The 19,938-nt window shown below is 48.6% G+C and overlaps 1 protein-coding gene across 1 annotated transcript in view; it reads left to right on the top strand.

The window, feature by feature from the left end:
- The first annotated feature begins 234 nt into the window (after positions 1–234).
- Positions 235–19,938, top strand: part of LOC114484215 (SLIT-ROBO Rho GTPase-activating protein 3) — a 26,834-nt gene continuing 7,130 nt past the window's right edge. The window contains exons 1-4 of the mRNA XM_028478835.1: positions 235–256; positions 10,389–10,449; positions 12,166–12,243; positions 19,580–19,714. Coding sequence (XP_028334636.1) covers positions 242–256; positions 10,389–10,449; positions 12,166–12,243; positions 19,580–19,714 — 289 coding nt within the window. The 5' untranslated portion in view covers positions 235–241. The remainder of the gene's footprint in view (positions 257–10,388; positions 10,450–12,165; positions 12,244–19,579; positions 19,715–19,938) is intronic.

The raw sequence follows: 19,938 nt of genomic DNA, 5'->3' as shown, positions 1-19,938 counted from the left end.
TGTGAACATGGCCCTACAAATAGGAGGCACTGAGGATTTAATAAGACTCAGTTCTCTGCAACAGAACATACCTTAGGCATAATAAGATTTCCCATTTCACAAATAATTAAGTTAAGGTGTTAGCTGTTTCTTGTTTTTAGAAAAAGATGAATGTTCTCCGCTCAAAAATAAACCAAGAAAAACGAAAACAAAACCAACAATTAAATCAATGTACACTTTTCTTTCCAGGGGAGAGAGCGGAATGCGGTACAACCAGGTAAGAGCGGTGCATCTTGTTTCCTTCACCTGCTGCCTGAGTGCAGTGGGAGGAGGTGGGAGAGGCAGGACAGGCGGGGAGGTGGCGAGACAGTGCTGGAGCTCAGGGCAGCGAGGAGGCTTAGAGGGGACAGCGCCTCGCCAGTGTCCCCACGGGGGTGTGGCTGTGCTGAGAGGGAAGGCAAAGGTCTTTTGGCTGCTCTGCTCGTTCCAGCATTAGACTGGTGACGGGGAGGGAGCCTTTCAGAGCTGCTGTGGGAAGTGGGTGTCGTCCCTCGTTGCTATCCATCTGGTGGGAGGACGGGAAGGTAATAGATATTGCAGAGTGGCCGAGGGCAACCAGGAGAAGCCAGAGGCTGTGGGGTAGCTGCCCACCTGTCTCCCCATCCGTTCTACGGCTGCTGAGCAAACCGCCGAGGCGTGGGGCCCAGCCCGGGGTCCCAATTTGCCAAGGCTCCGGGTTGGGCTGGAACCGCATACCACCGGGCATACGCATGCGCATATCCACGCGAGCGCGCGCAGACGCCCGCTGCTGCCCGCCCTGGCTTCGGACCTCGCATCGCTGGGACAGCCTGATGGCAGAGGCCCTGGTGGGGGAAGTAATAGTGGGCAGCTTCTGCTTTCTCTCCAGCTCGCTCAACGTTATCCTCTGGGCTTTTCCCTGAGCAGACCAGAACCAGTGAACACTTTCACTCAGCAGCTGATAGCTGAGAGGCTGGCTTCAGGACTGGACCTTTCCTCTACCTGCGGAGAGTCGAGGTCCATAAGCAGCCCTATCGCTGCCCGGGTTCCTTAGAGCCCATCCACTTCCGTGTTCCCAGCAGTGCCTGTCCCGCTGCCCAAGTTGAATTGAGCTGGTGGCCCAGAGGCCTGCACTTTTCCATCACGTGGCCATTGAGAGCTACTTCTGCCTCATTCTGGGCCCAGTGACCCAAAGACATCCTTTCCCCACAAGTTCTTCCCAGTGGCCCAGAATCCTGGAAAGCTGTCCTACTTGGCAAGAGGAAGGATGAACCCTTAACTCCCGCCTCATCTGGAAGGGAGTTGGCTGGGAAAAGGCTTGGAAAGCTCTTGGGTTTTCAGTTTGCTGGCCCAGGGTAGGGGAAGACTGAGGGCTCTCCAGAAGCTTAGCCTGTGCAGCTGTTCCTCTAGGCCCCGGCAGTCCCCGGACATCGGGAAGATTCATGATACCAGGCGAGGCCCTCCCAGCACGTGGGTCAGCAGATGTGCAGGGTTACTTTCTAAGAACCTTTTAGAAACAAACTCCTATTTATTTACTTACTTACTTACTTATTGCAAGAGTGTTGTCATAGTCCCAAAACAACAGAAGCCACATTTTACACCAAAGTCTGCAAATAGTGAAACAGATGGGGGGATGAATTGAGCCATCCCTCACTTCCTCCTAATTCCTAGAACTCATGTGGGAGAAGATGATTCCAGCAGACTGTAGGAGAGATCTGTAATCAAACCCTTAGCGAGGTCCCAGGGTCTTCCTTAGAGAAAAGTTGAGAGTTTTTTTGGGTTTTGTTTTTTTTAAAATACAGCCCTCTGAGATGCTGTCTTCCACACCCTCTTTGACCTAGGGCCTGGGAAATCCAAGCTAGGATTACAGGCCTCCCACTTAGATACACTGCACTAAGCTGCAAATCCAGCCATCTGCACTTTGGCCCTTGGCCAAGGCCAAAGGCAACTCTTAGTAAAGTAAAAGCTTCCTCTTACTTCCAAAAATCATTTTTAACTTATTGTGGAGTGCGCTGCTAACTTGGAAGTGTTTTTAAAATTTATCTTAAATGCCCTGGGTGAGCTATTTTTATACTGTGGCCCTCTTTATCTGCCATAGTTTCCTGTCCAGGGTCAGTGTTGTTTTGGGTGATTATCTGAACGGGTCCCCTGAGCCAAGTTGTTGCTGGCCTTGTATAGACAGACCAATTTTTGCACATGGGTTGCAACACATTGTATATTTTTTTCTCATACTTTAGAACGTTATCTTAGAATAGCCCCAATTCATAATAACCCTGTAATTAGGCTGACCAGATGCAATAATGCACTTGAAAGACGTATGGTAAATGGCAAAGCCAGATGCAAACGTAAGGTTTGATATGCTTAATTCAAACCATTGACTGGCTTCCCTAACCTAGGTTGACTCGCTCCAAGTCTGGATTAGCAGTGAAATCACTCGAGATTTCTTGTCCAAACAGATGCAACCCCATGCACGCCCATGCACAGCTTCCAAGAGTCTGACCACCATTGTACTACAATATTGCCGCCATTTTGGATGTTGACACCCACGTCTGTTGGGTTATCTAGGGAAATAACCATCCTTCTGGTCACAGGATAATTTTGAGGCCAATTCCTGTGTTACTAACGCGTGTTAATGTTTATCTTGGTTGAAAGGCAGAAAGGGGACATTGGTCTCTGGTTTCTCTTTCTTCCTCTCCGTGGCTTTCTCTGTTCCTGTTTTCCCTGCCTCTCTCTCTCTCTCTCTCTCTCTCTCTCTCTCTCTCTCTCTCTCTCTCTTTCCTTTTGCTCTGCAACTGAGCAGCAGAAGAGATGGAAGGCTTAGGCTGCCCCACTTTCCTTGGCTGAGCTGCCCCCCTGCTCCCCACTTTGTGCCCCACCCAGCACTTCAGTAAGTCGGTATCAATTTGATGTCATGCAAAGTTGGGATAGCTACGTTTCCTTGTCAGAGATTCCGCTCACTGCACAGAGCACCACACAAAAGAAGGAAATCCTGATGCGGTTCTAACAGTCCTTTGCTTTCTGGATTGGGCAGAAATTATGTAACTTAAAGGAAAAAAAATCCTTAGGACTTATTTTAGGAAATAAATTTTAAAGGCACCCTAGATATTTTTGGTATTGGGTGTCCAACACCTGCATTAAGAGTCTGTACTCTTGCTGACCATGAGAGTTTAATAGCTGATTTAATGCTATTGCTGAATGTTCTGTGATAAAATCAATTTCCCAATTTCCATAATCACACCGGAACCTGGAGTAGGAAGAGCTGAATTCTATTCCCGTGACCTTGGGCAAGTTTCTTAATCTCTCATGGGCTCGTTTGCCTTATGTTTAAAGTAGGTTTAATAGTTCTTGCCTATCTCACAGGGTTGTCGTGAGGGTATCATGCAGTGTGAGATAAGGAAATGATGTGAGAATGTCCAAAAACAGAAACCCAAATCACCATGGAAACAAGGTGGTGCAGCTGCTACCCTCCAGTTATGATACGTAAAACCTATGGCCCTGTCACATTTTTGGCACTCTCTTTTGGCATTTGGAAATTCAAAAGCAGATCTGTTGTAAGAAATATCACTCTCACATACCCACATCCTCAAAAAATAAGTAACTTATGAAAAAGAAATGACATGGACTTAGCTAACCAAATTGATGTAGATCCAAGAGGAGCTCAAAATAATCTTGCCTGTTGTTTCTTTGCAAAATTTTGGTCTGTGCTGTTATTTTAGTTCCAGTGTTTGGGTGGCATGAGATTTGGATTCCACTGTGTCTTTGCCCATGCATGTCCTGGAGCTAGCAGCATTTGCTCAGTATTCAGACACCTAGAAGTTGATCCGAGTTCCCTAGATGGCGGGCCTGCTGAGGGAGACAGGCACCACAAGGCCAGTGAGCAAGGCAGCACGAGTCTTATCTCCTTGACTGGCTCCACGGCACATACGATTTCTTGCCCGTTCACAGAAATCAGTCAAGGCTTGTGGGCCCAGGTCTGTGTTCATCACGCATGGACATTATCTGTGTCAGGCTTGGTCCCCACTTGGTACCTCTCAAATTATGAACGAAGCCAGTTAGAAATGAACTGTGTCTCTTGGTTAGGGACCCTCCTCCTAACCTCAGAAAGCCCTTTGCCCTAGAAGGCTGGCAGCATTGAGTCAGGCCAACTTGGGTGGTGAAAGATGAGCAAATAAGCCAACACAGGTATATGCATGTGAGCAACTCTGGAAACTGGTCCAGTGTTTGTGGCTGTTTCGCTGTCGCTGGTGAACTGTGGTATGATCGCCCCTCCCTGTGGCCGAGATGGAGCACAGGGAATGGAGATCCTAAAGTCAAGCAAGACACTTTCAACCTGACCCCACGGGTCCTCCGCTGGCAAGGGTTAATGGGATGGATGAGTCTTTGGCTGGAAATGAGAAAGTGCCCTAAGGCTCCATGACAGACCCTTTGGTAAAATTCTTGGGATTGGAGCCAAAGAGGCCTGGGTTTGGGGCCTAGCTCTGCCACCTCCCCACTCTGGGCCTCAGTTTAGGCCTCTGTAAAATGGGACCACACGTGCAGGGTTGAGCTGAGGTTAAGTGTGATAATGGATTTGAAAACATTGTAACTGAAAGTGTACTTGACTAAAGGACAGAAGATAATCATCATCTTGGGTCCCCTGGGGACCCCAAAGAAGTTGCAGCCTCCCTCCTGGCATCAATTTCTTCATCTCTAAAATAAGAATAATAATTGCCTGGCTCTTAGATCAACGGAATAAAGATGAGTCAGGTGCATCTGAAATGCCAGGAGGCAGTAGGAAGATCAGTGCCCTGGTATGGTGGGAGTTGAGGCTCGGTGATGCATTTAAGCCAAAATAATGAAAATTAACCCTTCCAATCATCTTTGAAAGTCTCTTGCTTTCTTGGGCTACAGATTACATCTCTCCCCTGATTCCCCCTCCATCTGGTCAGCTTTGCGGGATGACAGCCCTGATTGGAGTTTCAGTGGTTTCCTGGACACGTGCTGTGCCCTCCTGTGATTTAGAATACATTTGTGTTACTCCTGCCTGACACCGTGGGTAAATTAAGACCCGCTTAAACATCCAGAGGCCTTCAGATGGAGCATTGGACACCAGTGCGCTGGGGGTTCAGGCCTTCCATTTGCATCTTGTGTTCTCCTCCAGTCGTGGGTCATAAGAGCATCTTTCCCAGTTGTATGTTTACCTTGGTTGCTTTCTTGATTTGTTTTGTTCCGTTTTCCCCTAGGCCCCCCTGTCTTCCCCCTAAACCACAGAAAATGAGGAGACCTAGGCCTCTCTCAGTGTGTAGCCATAAACTATTTAACGGCTGTATGGAAGCGTTCATTAAGGTACTTGCTGGGGAGCCACGGAGTCCGCGAATGCACCCAATGTAATGGCAGCCTTTCTCCACCTCCTCCCCCGGCCAACAGCCCTGCCCCAACCTACCGACCTACCAACGACTGACGGACTGGAACTTTCAATCCGGGCCCTCAGCCAGGCCTCGTGGCAAAGCTGGTCCTCCCGGCAGCCTGCTCTCAGCTTCAGTGAGGGCTTCTAATCAGAGCTGCTTTTGCCTCTGACCAGTTGCTCCTAAGTGCTTTCCCTTGATTCTCAGTCCTGGGGGAGGGTTGCAATCGTTCTGGGACCCAGTAAAATCCAAGTGGCGCTGAATCCATGCCGGACAGTGGTCCCTGCCAGCCCCACTTCACTGCTTCTGGAACTGCAGTCCTGACCAGCCTGAGGGACAGTTAGAGAAACCCCCTCGCCTTGAGTCACACTCACGTCTCCCGAGAGGAGACAGGTTGGAAACAACGCAAAGCAAAGCCCTGTGAGTAACTGTTTCCATACAAGTGATTGTTTTAAAGTTGAGAATATACCAGCAAAGGAACACAACACATACAATTTGTAGGAGAGACAACCCTTCCACCTAATTTTGTTTCTGGTTAGGCAGTTTGGGAGAAGAGAAAAGAGCTGAGGTAGTTAGTCCCTGTAGAATTCCAGGTTAATCCTTTCCACCTTAAACGAGAAAGAAAGCTTTTCACCTCAGTGAGTTTCTCTTCTTGCTCCTTGGCTGTGAAGGGCTCAGGATCAAGCCATCCCAGATAGAACAGCTCAAGGCAAGTTAAGATGGTGATGGAGTTGAAAAGGGCAGCACGTGGGGGACATACTTGAGGAAGGGGAGGTGCATTCTGAACATTACTTAGGGGAACAGCGGAAGGTCCCTGACAGTTATTGGAAGCCTGCCCCCATCTAACGAAGACCCTTTGCAGAAAATAAGAGTCAGGAGAAAAGTAAAGGTTCTCGGGCCCTGCCGACACTTTTGGAGTGCTGAGGCCGCCCCTGCTCTGGCTCTCTATCCTCTGTCCTCATATAGGGCACGCACAGGACTTGCCGGGCAGGGAGGCTTGGCCTCAGGCACGGGAGGGGGTAGGCAGGGCCAGCCTGGGTCCCTCTGCCTGTACGCTGAGTTCTGGGGGGCAGTGGGGGAAGGGAAAGGGGAAAAGGAGGGCACAAGTTGGGACTGCCCGGGGGTGGGAAACAGCAGCAGCTGCTCTAGGATGCCTCAGAGGAGGGAGGTGTGGAGGACCCCAAAAGAAGGGGTGCTACTGCGTGCATCAAGGAAGGGGTGCTGTTTGGAGGTGACCCCGAGTGAGCAGTTTGCCATCCAGAAGGTCATGGGAAGAGGGGCTGTCTCAAGAGCCCCTTCTTCACCCTCCCTTCTCACTCCAACAAGGCTTTCTTCTCGAAAAAGCCATACTCCAGAGCTGAGAGGGGACTGAGGCCCATTTGCTACTCTCTCTGCCCTCAAGGAGCTTATCCTGTTGCTCAGGAGGTTTTTGACAGAAAGCTGAACGCGGAAGATGATTCAGGAAGCGCACCTGGTGACTGATTCCCCACTTAAATAGGTTCTGTGAGAGCTCAGAGCAGGAAGAACCGTAATCACTGGGGCCCGGGCGGCTGTGAAGGACGGCTCGGAACACAGCAGAGGGGAGGACGGCGGAGCCCCTGAGAGGAGGAACAGGATGAGCAAAGGCTCAGAGACACAGACACCTTTCAGAATACGCTCAGCTCTTTGGAAACGGGTGCTCTGTCAGGACGCTTGGAAGGAGCTCTCACCTGATGGCATTTGCAAGTTAGGTGTTCTGTTTAGTGAAACAGTCTCTGAATGGAGAGCTCCTCCTACGTAAAATGCATGACGATCGAGTGCCACGCATCAGCCGCGGGAGTGTCCGCCCCTTGGAGGTAGTGACCAGGAAGCCACCTCCTTATTCTAAATATATAGCCACTGCTGCAGCTGGTCAGCCTTCCGAGAGCCTGCAGCAGGACCTTTGTCAGCGGTGCCACAACTTTGTCTGAGTACGGACACCCCAGTCTTTGGGATGAAAAGCGCCAATCAGAGCCCGGCTGTGTAGCCACTGGAGCCACAATATGGCAAGAGGCATAGTTCGTAGTGGGCGCTAGGGGACTGGCTCTGAAAAGAGCCCCCGGAGAGGGACAGCCCAGAGCACTGGGCAACAGCATATGCTGCTGGAATAAGAGCACAGCCTCCTCGGGACCGTTTGACTGAAAAAAGTATGTTTGTTGAGCGAATTCATTTCTTTAGAGTCACGTGTGCTTGTACCGCACACATCATCAGTGCAATTCCGCCAGCTCTTCTGCGCGCCCACTCTAAGCTCCCTGTGGGCACAGACTGCAGCGGCGGGACCCCAACCTCAAGGACTGTTAACTCTCAGAAAATGAAAAGGCAGTGTGATGCATCCAGTCCTTCAACCTTTGGGAATGGGATTTAATCTCCTCTTATGATTCCCATGCTATCTGGAAGACGATTCAGCGTGAACTAAGAATCCCCAGCTCTGCAATTCTAAAGCTCTGAAAGGCTTTTCAGTAAAATAACATCACAGAAACTCCATGATTATGAGAGTGTAGAGGGACAAGGAAGCATCCCCAAGAATGACGGATAAATGTAGTTGGAGTTACTTTTATAAATTTCTAGGACCTTACCTGAATGGATTCTTTTCAAAACCCTTGATTTCTGATTCCCCCCCCCCTTCTCTCGGACAGAAGGAAACCCAATTTATTTTGATAAATTTTGAGGCCCAGGAGGTCTACCTTCGGGATGGGGCGGGGGGAGTCCTTACCTTGTTTCAATAAAATGAGAATGATAATTACCCACCTCGAGGATCAGATGAGTAACACCTGCCAGGTTCTAGAGCTCTGCCTGGCGCAGAGTAAACACCATGGAAATGTTAGCGTTAGTGCTGCCTGGGCTTTCCGGAGAGCGCCCATGGGGCCCCGTCTGATCACCTGGCACTGCTGTCCTAGGTCCAGGTAGGCTTAGTCGACATAGGAACATTCTAGTTGCTGAGGTGCCAGGGGCTGGACGGGTGACACCAGCAAGCAGGCGCACATCCTCCCGTTTCTCAGTCGGGATGAGACACAGCACACACCCCAGAGCCTGACCCACTGCATGTGTGGGAAGAAAGAAGAGGCAGCGCTCCCCTGCAAATGGGCGACTTCAGTGAAAGCAAAGCCTCCGGTTCTGCCCGCAAGATCACGAAGTCTCTCTGACTCCACTGCCCTCCCTCCTCCAGGCTTTGTCAGCTTTTGGGTTCCCCGAGGCTTTTTCGGTGCCAGGGTGAGGGTCCGTGGGCGGAAGGAAAGCAAAGCCCAGTGGGTACCCGGGACAAGCTGCCCCAGGTGTTTGGTAGGAAAGCAGGGGCAGCTGTGTGGAATTTGGAACCAGATGGAATCCTGTTTGGTCCTATCCTGAGGGCACCTGATAAACACGGTCTTGGTTAGCTAAGAGCTAAGAGCGAGGTTTCCTGAGCTGACTTGCAGGGACAGTGTCACAGCAGACACCTGAGGGCGTGTGTCCCTCCTTTCCTGTGGGTGGCTGGGCTAACCTTAAGGGGTCTTAGGCGGGCTTTCACCGTTGGTGAATAAACAGCCCCCGTGTTGAGAAGAAGCTAGACTTAGGGTGAGGCAGGTGTTCACTACACACCGTTCCTGCCCTTTGACAAGGACTGAAAGCGGTCCCTTTGCCCCCTGGCGTCCGAGGCAGCCACCCTGGAAGGCTGGCCGGGCAGGTCCGGTGCTCCACTGGGCCCACAGGTTGCCTGCCGTCTCCCCCGGACCTCCGCTGGCTGCCATTGCATTTCGGCGTTCCCGGACTCTGAAGGAGCTGCTTGCTCTAACTGGTCTTATTACTTCTGCGTAATCTTTTCTTTTTCTTCTGCTCTGCTGCCTGTTTATTTTTTGTTATCAGAGGAAGAAGAAATGCTCGAACCAGGAACCAGGTATTTACTGGAAAGGTCCGTCAGCCCCATTCAACTGGATGGAACCCGTCTTTAGCCCTGACTTGTAGCACAGGGCCCGCCTTGCCTGTTGCCAATGAGTCCACTTTATTATCCTCTCTGTGACTGTAGTTAATCAAGGAAAGGATTTGCAGGTGGGGTGTGGAGGAGCCACGAAAGCATCCAAATTCATGGGTTTTTTTCTCTGTCCCTTTACGTGAGCATATTACATATGCCTCATTGCTTCCTCACCTTCTGAGGAGGCTAATGCTTAATTTGGCCCCTTTTCAAAGAGATTTTTTAAAAAAAATTGTATGCTCTGTAAGTGGCCTGAAATAGCAGAGAGGTCAAACAGTCATGGAATCCGAAAGAAAATTATCCCTTGCCCAGCTCTCTGTGGCCGTGGGCCAGTCTAGGGAAATATAATTGAAAATACATTCACACCCCAGATGCATGTATTTAGAACTGCATCTCATTCAGCCTTTCTGACTGAGGTTGCCACTCAGTGGTCATTGGCTGACGTTAGCTGTTTCTAGAACTTTTCCTTGTAATGTGTTTACTGGTAAGCAGATATCTGTCTGGCTGTTTAGGTCGTTACGTTGTGAGTAGAATTGGTCTTCCCTCCTCCGAGCTCAAAAGGATCCCTGGGGCCAGCCTTGCTTCCCCCGTGGTGTGTCCTTCTTAATTCTGGCAGCAGGTCCTATAGTACTAGGCAGAGGCCTTGATCCTGCCCTGAGCGCTGGGAGAACAGAGTTGAGATGGGGCTGAGGGCAGTGGGGGGCAGGGAAGTCTTCGAGGGCGGATTCCCGCCCCTCCAGGTGGTGGGCTCCCTCCCCTTCCCTGATGTGCCTATCAGGCCTCCGGAGCCCTGATTCCTTCCCAGCTGAATAGGAAGACAGAGCATTTCTTTAAAATGATCACAGCTATGGCTTTTCTGCAATCACAGAAGACTTTCTATTTTAACTGTTTGTGGAGACTTTAGAATTAGTGGTTCCTTGCTTGTTTTCCTACTAATCTGATGGTACTAATATTCTGGCTTGAGTTCATAATCTGTGTTTGCAGTGTCTTCTCTCCTGTGGTGGTTGCCAAGTCCAATACCACTCACAACTTTTTGTCTTAAGGATTCAGGACAAGCTATACCACTGGTCGTCGAGAGCTGCATCAGATACATCAACTTATACGGTAAGCTCGATCTCAGGGCAGTGTTTTCCGCTCTTTCCAGAACAGGTGCTAGGCTGTTCTCATAAGAAATGAGATTCAAATTCGTCTGGGAAGAATTTCCTGTTGCTGCTCTGCTTCTGAGAGGGAAAACGTTCTATAGAACAGCTGCTATCTTGAGTGCTGTCTGTTGAGCCTTGCGTCTCGGGGGAACTGAAGGTGGTGGTGAGAAGACCCAGGAGCTAGGAGAACCTAGGAGCAGGGAGGGCACGTGGGAGAACTGTTTTAGTTCCTTTCTTGCTCCCCCCCGAGCCCAGAGCTCTGCGCTTTGAGCGCTGAATGAGGTTGGTCAACCGATCGGTTCATCCTTCTAGACTGTGGTAAGCTCCATGGAGGAGATAGAGTGTCTGGAATTTGCCACACGGTGTCCCCAGCACTTAAATTGTGCCTCCATCTATTCGTTTATTCAGCCCTCCAAAAATATATTTCCAGAGTGCATACCAGGCACTGTTTTTGACAATGGCAGCATAGCCACGAACCAGACAGGTAGGATGCTGGCCCTAGGTAGCTTACATGACCAGTTAAAAGGGCAAGGGAATGAACAAGCAGAGAGACAAATAATATAATTTCAGATAGTGATAATGCCAGGGAACTAATTAAAGGGGATAGAGAATGGCTGGAGGAGGGCAGGCCTGCTTTGGCTAAGGTTGTAAGGAGAGCCGTCTCCGAGGGGGTGATATTTGAGTAGAAGAAGCCAGCCATGCAGTCCAGGTGGAGAGAATGGCAAGTGTCAAGGCCTAATATGGGAGAGAAGGCCAGCGTAACCGGACAGGAATGAGCCAGGAGGATGGGGTAAGAGACACAGGTGGTAGAAATTCAGCACGAAAGAAATGAACAGCGTTTATTGAGCACATACTATATGTACAAACCAAACTTTAACTAAAGCCTGCCTTTAAGGGTAAACACTTTCCTGAATTATAAAGTGGAGAGTTGTTTCATATAGAAAAACTGAAAACTCTGGGAAAGGATCCCAGTCTTAATTCCCTTTTCAGATGAGGGAGGCCCTCTAATTCTTTCAGTCTTATAGGTCACTGTTTTGTTGTTACTGCTGTGTCAGGTATCAAGCTCTCCTCTTTGTTAAGGCCTTGTAGAAACACATAAAAAATGAGATTGTCCTTCTTCAATAAGTTAATGTCCCCCAGACTCCTTGATCCCAAGCCAGCATGCGCTCTAGACTCTAGATTCTCTTGAAGGAAGACGTTGTCTGTGATGGGCGAGGGAACGGTTGAGGGCGTGGCATTAATCATTCTCATTCAAAATCTCTGTGGCTGTTAAACTCCGAGGGCATTCGTAAACTCAGGCCAAGCTACTTGGGACCAGTGCAACTGATGAACGCGCTGGGCAGCGTTCACTACCCAGTTATTTGACTGAGCTGACCTGTGGGTTAAAGTGGAAGTCATTCACTGGCCCAGTGTTGATATAAACTTCTCGTTTCCTTCAAGCCCAAACAAGAGACCCTAGACATATGAAGCAGAATGTGCCTGAGTATTTGGACCAGCCGAAGTGCATCGCAAAGGCTCCTCTTGGGCTTCTGCCAGGAGACGGTCACTGGGAATGACTCTGTTACAAAGGATGGCGGGAGAAAGAGGCAAGCAGTGGGGAGAGTCTTCCGTGTTCCCAGTGGTCTGATGAGCTCAAGGCATTTTTCTCTTTCTTTTTTTGTTTGTTTATTTCTTTTAGGACTCCAGCAGCAAGGGATCTTCAGAGTGCCAGGATCCCAGGTTGAAGTCAATGACATCAAAAATTCCTTTGAGAGAGGTAGGTGTGGAGTGATCATCTCCAGCTTGTGTCCAGAGGAAGCCGGGATGGGTGTTAACGCATGTCTTAGAGCCAGTGGTGCTGGGGCAGCTTGTATCAACATCTCTTCCCAACTTCACCTTGGTAGCTCGAAATCAGCCAAGGTGGGAGTATTTACACCACAGAAATTGGCAAAACACTAAGACCTTTGATCTTTTTCTTTTGCCTGCCAAAGAGCTAGCTGTTGAACATTTACCAGCACACATGGGTGACTTTCTCTGGTGGGCTCTACAGTGGTTGCTGGGAAAGAGGGCCTTGGAATTATAGTGTGAATCTGTAAAGGCTGCTGTGTTTTAGAAAAGTTGGAAGAAGCTAGATAACATGGAGTGGCTTAGAATTGCCTAATTCTTTTTTATGCAGTGTTTTTGGCAAAGCTATACTCCCCCACCCTCGGGGAGGTTACCTAGTTCCCACTTTGGTATAAAAGCTTATCAGAAATGAAGTGGCCACCAGAATGTGGCTTATTTGGTTGAGCCTCCCTTGGCCTCAGGATCCCTGATGGGAACAGATGGCCAGTGGCAGTGTCCAAGCAAAGTAAGGACTTACTAGGGTCAGGAGGAGCTCAATTCTTCTTAAACCTCTGCCTTTTTATACTAGTACATACCTTGCTACTACAGTGAAACTGAGAGTCCGTGCATTTCCGTTCAAGGAAATATTTTCCAGCGTCACGCTCTCTGGTTGTTGAACAAAGTCCGTCCCAGGGAGGAGAGACGAGCCAGTGTGGGGCGCCCTAAGCAATATCTCCACCTCTAGTTTCACAGCGTTTGGAAGCATCCCATCTCCGTAGTTACTCCTCAGCTCTGATTTACTACAGTGTTCTCTGAGTAGTGAAGGTACTAAGTTTGGTCTGAGGACCCCGATCCCAAACCCATTTCCCCGCAATACATCACATCCCAAGTTACAAAGCACTTTCTTACCCATTCTTCTATGTAATCCTCCTAATAGCCTTGGAAGGTGTATGGTTTGTCCCTGTTGGTTGTGCTCTGAGCAAGCCTCTCCCCGGGGCTCCAGCCCTAGAATTCTCCCGACTTATTACCAGGCTTCCCCTGGAGGCGCTGCCTCCTGAGCAGACTCACCGTGGCCCTATCCTCCCGCTTCCGTCCTGAGATCTCGCTCCAGGGTAGAGGAAGCAGTCTGTCAGCCCCAGGCAGTCACCACCATAGCCCCCAGCACAGAGCTTTGCAGTGCTAGGCACTCTGGCTTGGAACCGGGTGCGGAGAGCAGGATTGGGCTGGATGTGGCTCTCAGTGACACATGAGGAGGGTCCTGGGGAGCTTAGGGTTTGGAGCCCACTCCAGGATCTTGGGTACTTAGAACCAGGGAGCCCCAGAATTGCCCTGCTCCAAGCTCCTACTCACGCATTTATTCATCCACTCAACAAGCCTGCATTGAGCCCTACGCTGCACTGGGTAATGGACTAGGGGCCTGTCAATATGACAGGAACAACAGACAAGTCACTGCCAGCAGAGAACCGGTTTAGTAAACAGCACGGTCAGCGCAAGGATGGAGTGAGCGCTGGGTAGCATGAGAGCCCCTAGCCCAGCTTGGGTGGGAGGGGAAGGACTAGCAAAGCCTCGAAAGGCTTCCTGGAGGAGGAAATGCCTAAGCTGAGGCTTGAAGAGTAAGAGTCAGGGGAAGCAGGGAAAGGGCGTTCCAGGCCAAGGGAACAGCATGTGCAAAGCCCACAAAGCAAGGGGTATCCTCCCCTCAGCATCTCTGATAGAAGTGTCATTCAGCATTTCCCTGAGCTTCTCTTGGCAACGACAGACAGCCCAGCCAGGGTTTGGTTTCTTTATTTCCCCCAGTTCCTTAACACCCCTCCTGCCCTGTGTTCATTGTAAGTGAACAGAGCCGTGGTCTGGACCCTTTGCTGGTTCCATCCTCCCGGGGGTTCATCCCATCAGAGAGAATTCCTTGTATGTCATGAGTAAACTGCCTGGTGCCTCCAGCCCGGTGACCGCTCCCCTTTGTGTTTTCTTACTTGCCAGTGTCTTGTGAGTAAGTACCTTGCTGTACCAGGCAGCCAGGCCCAATCCTCACCCCAGCAGCGCTGCTTTCTTTCCTTCCTGAACGTGATTTCTTAGGTCAGCACCTGCTGTTACTTGCTCAGGTGCCTTGGAGGGGTATTTGTGCAAATTAGAGTTCTCTGCTCCTTGGAGCAAAGAGATCACCTGACCCAAACCTCAGCTGCAAAAATTGTTTTCTGCTTTTTCTTTGCCTCATGTGTGCAGTTGGCCCCTCTCCCTCTCACCCCCATTCCAGGATGAATCTCATTCTCTTGCTGGCTTCGTCCTTCGGCTCCACCCGAGCCTACACGGGAGCATGGCTTATTCTAAAGGAATAGTTCCTGGGATGTCTCTTTTAGAAAAACCCTTTTTGGCTTCTCTGGGCTGGCTGGTACCCAGATTTCACACGCATTACTTGCTGTTTCTTGACATTCACCACCCACTGGCCCTGGGTTTGGGTTCCTGACCTGGCTGACCCTCGGGGCACCTCCTCCCCCCTCTCCTGAAACCAGCTTCCCTCTCCCTGGCTCGCCGCTGTGTTCTCCTCAGCCCCTGGCAGCAAGCGGCCCGAGCCCACTCCTCGCGGCCCACCTGCTCTAACTTGTGATGGAACTTTCTCTCCAAGCCAGTACATTGTGTGTTTTTCCTTTCTTCCTTTTATTTTTAAAATTTTAAACTCTCTAATCCCTGCAGGGTGCCTGTCCTTTGCCACTTGTTCAAACAGACATGGGTCTTTTCCTCCTTGGCCCCTTTTTTTCTCTCTTTGGGCGAAGCTCTTGCCTGCGCTCCTTGCAGAAGGCTGTGGAAAGGAGCACAGACCTCTTTTCCTTAAGCTTCTGAAAAATTACATGTTGGAAATCCATTTTGGGCTTATTATTCCTAAACCCACTTTCTTTCTCCTCTGACATGAGTCGACCAGGGTTTTAGTTGGGATTATGATTTCTGTTATTATATTTTGCTGTCAATAAATCTCAAACTCAGCACTCAAGTTTTGAGATCTTCCTGTAATCTTCTGGCAAAAGGAAGGAGAAAACATCGTGGAAAAGCAGTAATCAGCAGCTGTGCTGTGGTTTGCTGTTGTCTCCCAGGCTAGTTTTTTGCCTCTCTGTTTTCCCCACAAACCAATCCCCTGTGCTTTTGGTATGTAAAAGATGAGAGAGCTGCCTGTGTTCTCTCCTCATGTGGAAGGGTGGCTGGAAAGGGAGTCAATGGTCCTTTCACTGTGCTCACATCAACATAGCGTTTGGATTTGGGGCTGAAATCATGGCGTGTAGGATCTGACACATTCTAGACTCTGGATGTGGCCCTTCTCAGATCTGTTTCCTACCCCAGGAAGAGGGGTGTGAGCGGGAGACACAGGGAGGGGTTGTCACGTTGCGGAGCCTTGGGATGGGGCTGGGAGGGTCCTGGCCGCAGAGGCCTGCCCTGGAGAGACCACCTGCGGGCTTGCTGCCATGCCCCCATCCAGCAGCACGTTCCCCTAGAGCTGTGAGCACACACCGTGTGTTCACTCGGCCCTGGGTGCAGCCTGCCTTCAGCCCTTAGGCAATGCTGGGGCGACCTGGCTGGGAGCAGGCTGCAGGCAGGGCTGTTTGGTAATAATTCTGCCTCCCTCCCCGGGAAACTAGCTAGCAAAGTGGGAACTAGCTTTCTCTTGGACTGGCCTGGAATTTTGAGCTCTAATTCTCCTCCTGGAGGAAGCCATCATTCACATACACCATCCTGCTCATCTTGAACTCTGGAATTCCCTTCATTTCTGGAACCAAAATTGGCAACGCTTGCAGAGAGCCAAAGGCCTGGGCTAGGAGGGAGGAGTGTTTGGGTGGCTCCTTTTGTGGACGAAGTGCCTTCTGGGAGGAAGAGCAAGAATGGAGTGTGCGTGTGTGTGTGTGTGTGTGTGTGTAAGGCAAAACCAGATCCATTCAGTGCAGGCTGGTGGGTCCCCGATGACTCCTTTTCCGGAGACAGTGATCTGAGGGAGCAGAATCTGGCAAGTGGCCAGTACCAGTAAAGAGCAGCCATGAAGTGCTGGGGACATTTACCTTCAACCCCCGTGGGGGAAGCATTTTCATCTCCTCCTATGGGAACGTCTGAGAGGTTGACCTATGGAACACAGTGCATGGGCCGCCACACACAGTTGTTCAGGCTGGGCACTGCACAAGAGTACCCGGCCACGAGGACAGGAGTGTGCTGAACTCTGACTCATGCCCTGGAAGGCACAAGCCCTGGTTCAGGAAGCGGCGGGGTGTCTTTCTCTAATTTGCACCGAAGCATGTTGGGGCCAGCAGAGGCCCTGGCAGTGACACACATTCTCTTCCCACAGAGGCAGAGTATAGAGATCCAAGTATGAATTTGCAGTTCTGCTCTTCATTGCTTGCCAGACTGAGATTGCTCTGGGCTGTTCTGGGAGGAGGAGGAGGAGGAGCCCACTGAGCAGACCTCTCTCAGCACCTTCAGGGAGGTGTCAGATTGCTGCCTGCTTCCTTTCACGTCCCCTATGGAAACTCCTGGTGGTGAACTAGCTCAGCAACCCCCCATTAAACTGAAAAGTGCTGCTCTCCTGAGATATTTTCCCCTGTGCAATTGGCAAAAATTTAAAAGACATTCCATGGGCAGGGCTATGGAAAAGCAGCCTTCTCCTATGTTGCTGGTAGGAGGAGAAAATGGTGCAGCCCCACTGGAGGAGAATTTGGCTTTATCTGATGAAACTACACGTTTGTTTGCCCTTTGACCCAGCAATCCCACTTCTAGGAACCTACCACAGAGACACACCTCTATGAATAAGAAACACAGGTACAAGGTTATTTGTTGTGGCAGTATTCGTAACAGCAAAAGATGGGAATGTCAATCCATAGGAGACTGGTTGACTACATTACGGTCTATCCATGAAATAGAGTCGTTTGCGGCCATCAGAAAAAAAATGAAGATCTGTATGAACTGACAAGGAGGGATTTCTAGGATTTACTGTTAAGAGAAGAAACAAGTATATGTAGTAGCAGAGTGTGCTACTTCCATTTTATGTAAGAAATGAGGGAACGTAAAAAAATTGTATATGTGTATTTGCTTATTTTTGCGGAAAGAAAGATTAGCGGGACAAACCAGAGACTAATGAAAATGGTTAAATGTAAGGTGTAGGGAGAGAAGAATAAGAATAGGGCTTCTCTGCAAGCAACTTTTCATCTGGTTATGACTCCTGGAACATGTGGATGCTTTATATTTTCAAAATTGCATACTTTTTACAAAAAAAGGATTTCTAAAAAAATTAAATCCCTAACATTGAACATAAGTAGAAACAAATAAGCCATATTATCAGACTGACAACCATACAGAGAATAACTTTTCATCATGTGCTCTGGTCATACATTTTTTTAACAGCTCTATTGAATTACATACCATAAGGCTCATCCATTTTTTAAAGTGTATATTTTAGTAGTTTCTAGTATATTTATAGATTCGTACATCATCACCATAATCTAATTTCAGAAAATTATCATCACCCCTAAAAGGAACCCTGTACCCATTTGTACTGTAGTCACTCCCTGTACCCTTTACACCCCAGCCCCCATCCCTTGGCAACCACTCATCTACTTTGTGTTTTCTGCTCATGTCTTTAGTGGGATACATTCTGAGGGCCTAAAAAACAAAAAAAAGCCCTGCGAATAAATGGTAATTTTATGTAGTAGGTTTATTGCTAGTGGTGCTATTGCTATTAAAAATCTGAAACTATTTTATGTATATTGTAGGATAAGGCAGATACATTAAAATATCAATTATAAATATTCAGAACAAGATTTTCACTGTAAGAAAAATGAAATGCAAATACAAAATAAAGGAAGGTAAAGAAAACATTGTATCTTAAACATGAATTAGAAATATCAGTGTGAACTTGTGAAAAAAAATATATGTATATTCTAGCTCTATGCATTGAAAGAGCCTAGATGTTCTTTATGACACTCCTGTAGCAATGAGCACACCTAGAACCTAGATCTTGGTTTCTAAATACCATGCCCTACAAAAAGCAGATAAAGCTCCTTAGAGAAGTTTTTAATTCCAGGTCTAGGTCAAGGAAAGTACCAGGTGATTCAGGGACATCTTTCATGCCAGAAAGCAATTAAGTGCTCAATAGAGGTCGCATCAAAGGACATGAGAAAGGACTCCCCCTGGCCAAATCTGGGGACAATCTGAGCATCCCAATGAATAGTGATGTAGTGGGTTATAACACTTTGAATTAAAAATTATAAAAACAAGCCCATAAAATGTTTAAAAAAAAATAGGAGGGTGGAGGGAACACGGAGAAAGCTCTTCTTTAGGGAAGAATGCCACCTAATAATTGTAGGTGGAATGACAGAATCAGAAAATCACCATTTTGTTAGAACCGCAGGGTAGTAATTGATTTGGGCAAAAGTTATCATTGGATGCTCAAAGCACTGGGTAAAATACGTTAAGCATGATGACATGCACATAGATCACTTATTGTTTACAAAAATATTTTATATTTTACACTTGTTATTACAAAGGAGAAAATATACCTTTCCAGTGTAGAGATCCAGAGGCCACCACCTTAACCCAGTGATCAAGCATTACCCACATAGTATTCTTGCCCACAATATTTAACCTGACTCTGATCATGAGGAAGCAATCAGACAAATCCTGAATGTGAGGCATTCTACAAGGCACTTGGCCTGGACTCTTCAATCAAAGTCAGTATAATGAAAAGCAAACTAACAATAAAAATGTTGGGGTCTATTTTGCATTCAGAAGACTAACGAAGCATAACAACCGAATGAATTGTGTGAACACTGATGAGATCTTAGCTTTTGAAAAATTCTATAAAAGACGTGGGACAATGGGGAATGTTTGAGTAAAGTCTGTGAGACGGTGTTTTGGAACTCTTGTTAATTTTCTTAGGTGTAATACACGGTTACGTAGGGGAATACCCTTATGCTTAGGAAGAATGTGTTGAGGTATTTAGCAGTGATGTGTTGTAATGTCTACAAAACACTCTCAAATAATTGAGCAGTACTAAATATAAGTAGAGAAAGGGAGGGAGAGCAAATGTGGCAAGATGAGTGTAAGTGTAGGGTGACGGATGTTCATTATTTTAGTTCTGCAGCGTTCTTACAGATTGGAGCAGTTTCAGAATCCGCTGCAGGGAGCACTCCAAGCATGCTGTGTGGCGGAGGCTGTCACCTCTGTCCTCCAGTTCAGGCTGGGCCAGGTCACCTCTTCCGCCATCTGCACGCACCCTGCCCCCTTACCGAGCTGAATCGTCATCTCTTGTTTCCCCTTAGGTGAAGACCCGCTTGTGGATGATCAAAATGAACGAGATATCAATTCAGTCGCTGGCGTTCTAAAACTGTATTTCCGAGGACTGGAAAACCCGCTCTTTCCTAAGGAAAGGTTTCAAGATTTGATATCTACTATTAGTAAGTATTTCCCAGGTGGAATGATCAATTTCTTGACCAATCTTTATTGAAGCTGCGCTCCAGGCTCATCGCAGCAGGGGAGGGGTGCCTTGAAAGAAGCCAAATGACTCTTGTCCTCATGGAACTTAAAATCTAGTTGTGTGGGCTTCCCTGGTGTCGCAGTGGTTGAGAATCCGCCTGCGGATGCAGGGGACACGGGTTCGTGCCCCGGTCCGGGAAGATCC

Source organism: Physeter macrocephalus, chromosome 18 (genome assembly GCF_002837175.3).
Source record: "Physeter macrocephalus isolate SW-GA chromosome 18, ASM283717v5, whole genome shotgun sequence".
In the NCBI taxonomy this organism is placed as follows: Eukaryota; Metazoa; Chordata; class Mammalia; order Artiodactyla; family Physeteridae; genus Physeter; species Physeter macrocephalus.
The sequence above is the reverse complement of the archived record's forward strand: the minus strand, read 5'-3'. Positions and strand labels throughout refer to the sequence as shown.